Source organism: Haplochromis burtoni, unplaced genomic scaffold (assembly GCF_018398535.1).
Source record: "Haplochromis burtoni strain Fernald_Lab_line unplaced genomic scaffold, NCSU_Asbu1 Contig_3259, whole genome shotgun sequence".
Classification (NCBI taxonomy): Eukaryota; Metazoa; Chordata; class Actinopteri; order Cichliformes; family Cichlidae; genus Haplochromis; species Haplochromis burtoni.
In genome coordinates, this window is record NW_024585620.1 from 4,483 (window position 1) to 5,694 (window position 1,212).

Consider the following 1,212-nt stretch of genomic DNA (forward strand, 5'->3'; position numbering starts at 1 on the left):
TGTGGTTATTGTTTCAGTCACGGCCTCCTTAATGAGAAGTGGTTTCAGGAAGGACAGGACACAGATGTCTTTACAGGTCAGGTCTGTCAGGTTCACAGTTTTTTGTTGGGTTGCAAGAAAAGCAGCTTCAGCCAGAGACAGAATTTCTTCTCTCTTGGTTTTGATGAAGGAATTTAGATCTTCGTTCGTTTTTTGGCTGTTTATCTGAAGGCAGAATCGAACAATATTGATGTATATCTCAGTTACTGTACATGGCTGTGGAGCATCTTTTGATGAAAAGCAAACAGTGACCATCAGTGCATACATGGGGACATGACAAAGAGTTACCAACTCCAAGTTACTCAAAACCTTCTTCTGATCTTCACCGAGTGTTGCAGACAAGTATGTTTTAATAGTCTGCTCACTAAAGCCTTTCACCTCCACTTTGTGAAAGTCCCCAGAAAACAAGTCTTCATTATCTGGTCTGCATGTTATGATGATCTTTGCAAGAGGAAGTAGTTTCTTTGTTAAAACTTTCTTGACCACCTGTGAGGAGAGATCTGTGATCCCATCAAAGATTATTGTGATATTGTCAGAGTGTCTCTTTATATCCTGTAAGACCTCATCTTTGCCTTCATCAGGTTCACAGAACACACCAAAAAGAAGTTCCTCTAAGTTTTTGTCCCTTATGATGTCAGATATTTCCCTCATGTCAAAGTAAAACATGTAATCAGGCTCTTTGCTTTCTCTTTCTGCCCAGAGTCTCAGCATTTCATGAGTCAGTGCTGTCTTTCCAATTCCAGGTTTTCCAACCAAGAGTATGTTTTTATCCGTTTCCAGCAGCTCACTGGGGGGAATGTCTGGTTTCTCCTCAGGGATGTATTTTCTCATCTTTTTAGGGCGACTCAGCTTGCTTTTCTTTTTCTTCACTTTCTTTATTTTAGATGGAGAAACACTTTCGTCTGTGTCTAATACAAGTGTTGCGTACGACAGATCAGGCTTCTTGTTTCCTCCAAACAGCTTTTGACTTTCTCCCCAAAACTTATTTGACATCTCTTTTGCATTTGACTTTAACTTTTCCTGATATCTGTGGCACGGCCTTGGTCCTGAAAACAGTGAGAAAACAAAGTGACTTTGAATCAAATGTAGTTTTCTTACAAAATAATGGATACATATTTATACCAGCATATTAAAACCATCTTTGAACAGAGGCGGTGTCTTACAACACCAACT

At 39.6% G+C, this 1,212-nt stretch overlaps 1 protein-coding gene across 1 annotated transcript in view; it reads right to left on the reverse strand.

Annotated features, from left to right (window-relative positions):
• LOC106632871 (nucleotide-binding oligomerization domain-containing protein 1) overlaps window positions 1-1,140 on the reverse strand; it is a gene marked incomplete in the record, with an annotated part of 2,504 nt that extends 1,364 nt beyond the window's left edge. The window contains 1 exon segment of the mRNA XM_042217851.1: window positions 1-1,140. Coding sequence (XP_042073785.1) covers window positions 1-1,032 — 1,032 coding nt within the window.
• Between the last annotated feature and the right edge of the window lie 72 nt (window positions 1,141-1,212).